General features: G+C 40.1%; 1 protein-coding gene across 1 annotated transcript; it reads right to left on the minus strand.

Moving 5' to 3' along the window:
- Positions 1-241: 241 nt before the first annotated feature.
- On the minus strand, positions 242-2,442 carry hs3st1 (heparan sulfate (glucosamine) 3-O-sulfotransferase 1). Its single transcript, XM_073820680.1, has one exon. The coding sequence runs from the start codon at positions 2,221-2,223 to the stop codon at positions 1,330-1,332; it is 894 nt and encodes a 297-aa protein (XP_073676781.1). The 5' UTR covers positions 2,224-2,442; the 3' UTR covers positions 242-1,329.
- Between the last annotated feature and the right edge of the window lie 410 nt (positions 2,443-2,852).

Here is a 2,852-nt window from a genome sequence, read left to right on the forward strand (position 1 = left end):
TAAAAAACCTTGATATGTCTGCTTTAGGCTAAATGAGACTTGTCATAGCACTTGTTGTTTTTGATCGCTTCAATTGTCCTCTTTTGTAATTCGCTTTGGATAAAAGCATTTGCTAAATATCTAAATGTAAATAATTATCGAATTAAAATAAACACCAATTCGAACTATTTTTAAAAACTTAAATAGTGCTTTAATTATACTAGAATAACACTACAAACACACACAAAGACAGAAAACCAGATCATAGCAAAAATAACTTTATTAATAAATGATTCCTTCATATAAAACATTTAATAAACAGAACAGATAGACTGTAGACATAGTTATGAAATAAATGAGGAACTGTTCTCTCTAACACAGACTGATATAAAGACACACATTCATAAACTTAGCAGCAGGAAAACAGTATTTGGATCATAACTGTGACGCATTAACATATAACATAGATGTGTTTCACATGCATATGTCCATATATCTGAATACAAGTTTTGTTAAAGGAGTAGTTCACTTTCAGAACAAAAATGTACAGATAATGTACTCACCGCCTTGTTATAAATGATAAGTCTTTCTTTCTTCAGTCGTAAGGAAATTATGTTTTTTGAGTAAAACATTTCAGAATTTCTCTCCATATAGTGGACTTCTACAGTGCCCCGAGTTTGAACTTCTAACGATCCCAGCCAAGGACAAAAGGAGTCTTATCTAGCAAAACGATGGGTTATTTTCTAAAAAAGATTACAATTTATATACATTTTCACCTCAAATGCTGATCTTGTCTGGCTCAGCAAGGTGAGCATTTGAGATTAAGTAGTACATAAGTTGTAAATGTTTTTAGAAAATAACTGATCATTTCACTAGATAAGACTCTTCTTCCTCGGCTGGGATCGTTTAGAGTCCTTTGAAGCTGCATTTAAACTGCATTTTGGAAGTTCAAACTCAGGGCACCATAGAAGTCCACTATATGGAGAGAAATCCTCAAATGTTTTCCTTTAAAAACCAATTTCTTTACGACTGAAGAAAGAAAGACATGAACATTTTGGATGACAAGGGGGTGAGTACATTATCTGTACATGTTTGTTCTGAAAGCGAACTTCATTCACATCCTGATCTTACTGTGAACGATTCGTCAAAAACGACTTCATAATCTTGAAATCATAAACTCACTCCACCTCTGGAGGACTTGGGAGCTCATCACATTAAATGTTGTTTCATGTCGAAACCAAAGTGGCGTTTGTGATGTTCCAGTTATTTCAGGAGTAATTCGCTGTGTATTTGCACGCTCCGGACTGTCCATTTTCAGATTATTTGACTCTGCGGACGTTCATCCGCTTCTCACTTCCAGTCGAAGGTCCTTCCAACCAACTCAAAGAACTTCTGGTTGGGTTCGTGAAAGAAGTCATAGAGCTTGCGCAGGATTTCCGGCGCCACGCGCGGATGCTTACGACCCTTGGAGCCATGCAAGCATCGCTCGCGCCGCCGGTCGCGCAAACAGAAGAAACCCCTGGTCTGGTTGAAGTAGAAGTTGGAGGCGTTTATCTGCGGCTCCAGATGAAGGAACTCCTCCACCTTCTTCATCTCCAGAAGAGGGTTTTGAATCAGTGCATCTCCGTCCACCAAATGAACACGACTGCGGGGAAACTCGTCGAGCCACTGTCGCATATGAACGTAATACAGACTGCGATTCAAAGCTTTGTAGTCAAAGTTGAGCTCTCCGTCGCGCATCAACAGCGTTTCGAGCGTCTGCTGGCGTTTGCGTTTCTCCAGGCGGTTGTGAAAGACTTGCGTATAATCGGACAGCAGTCGCTCGATCGGCTCGCGGACGATCAGCAGCAGTCGTGCGTCTGGATTCATCCGTCGGATGCGTTCGGGAACGCGGGCGGAGGTGAAGTACGCCGGGGTCTTCTCCACCGTCAGCTGACCCGGCCGGGCCAACGGCATCTGGGACACGTACCAATCCGAGCCCCGCCGATAGTGACTGTCCCAGTCGAAGAAGTGGACTTCGTTCTGAGCCGCGACGACATCCGTGTGGAGATTCAGCATCTCTATGAGAGCACGCGTCCCGCCCTTCCTCACGCCGATGATGATGATGTCGGGCAGGCGGCGCGTGCCGTTGGCGGTCGGATCATGGCCGTTGGACGCGGACGGGTCGGCGGTGGCGAGCGAAGGGGATTGAGTGAAGAACAACAGTAGAGCGACGATAACGGCGGCCATCAATACGACTAACATCAAAACACACGCTCACACGCCTCTGGAATGAAACACAAACACAGTGTATTTACATGTCAACAGTGTTCAACACCCATGACTCTGTCCAAGCTGCAACTGTAGGAATTACAAATTTGTGAAATCTGTCACATCCACATGAAAACAAAATAAAACATCAACCTGTAACGTAATTGGAGGAGTTTTATAAAATCTGTCTTATAAACCAAAATACATCGAACTGTAACATAATTGGAGGAATTTTATAAAATGTGTCTTATAAACCAAAATAATACATTAAACTGTAACATAATTGGAGGAATTTTATAAAATGTGTGTTATAAACCAAAATAAAACATCAAACTGTAACATAATTGGAGAAATTGTATCTGTCTTATAAACCAAAGTAATACAACAAACTGTTACATAATTGGAGGAATTTTATAAAATGTGTCTTATAAACCAAAATACATTAAACTGTAACATAATTGGAGGAATTTTATAAAATCTGTCTTATAAACCAAAATAAAACATCAAACTGTAACATAATTGGAGGGATTTTATAAAATGTGTCTTATAAGCCAAAATAATACATCAAACTGTAACATAATTGGAGGAATTTTATAAAATCTGTCTTATAAACCAAAATAAAA

The sequence above is a fragment of the Garra rufa genome, chromosome 16 (assembly GCF_049309525.1).
Source record: "Garra rufa chromosome 16, GarRuf1.0, whole genome shotgun sequence".
Taxonomy (NCBI): domain Eukaryota; kingdom Metazoa; phylum Chordata; class Actinopteri; order Cypriniformes; family Cyprinidae; genus Garra; species Garra rufa.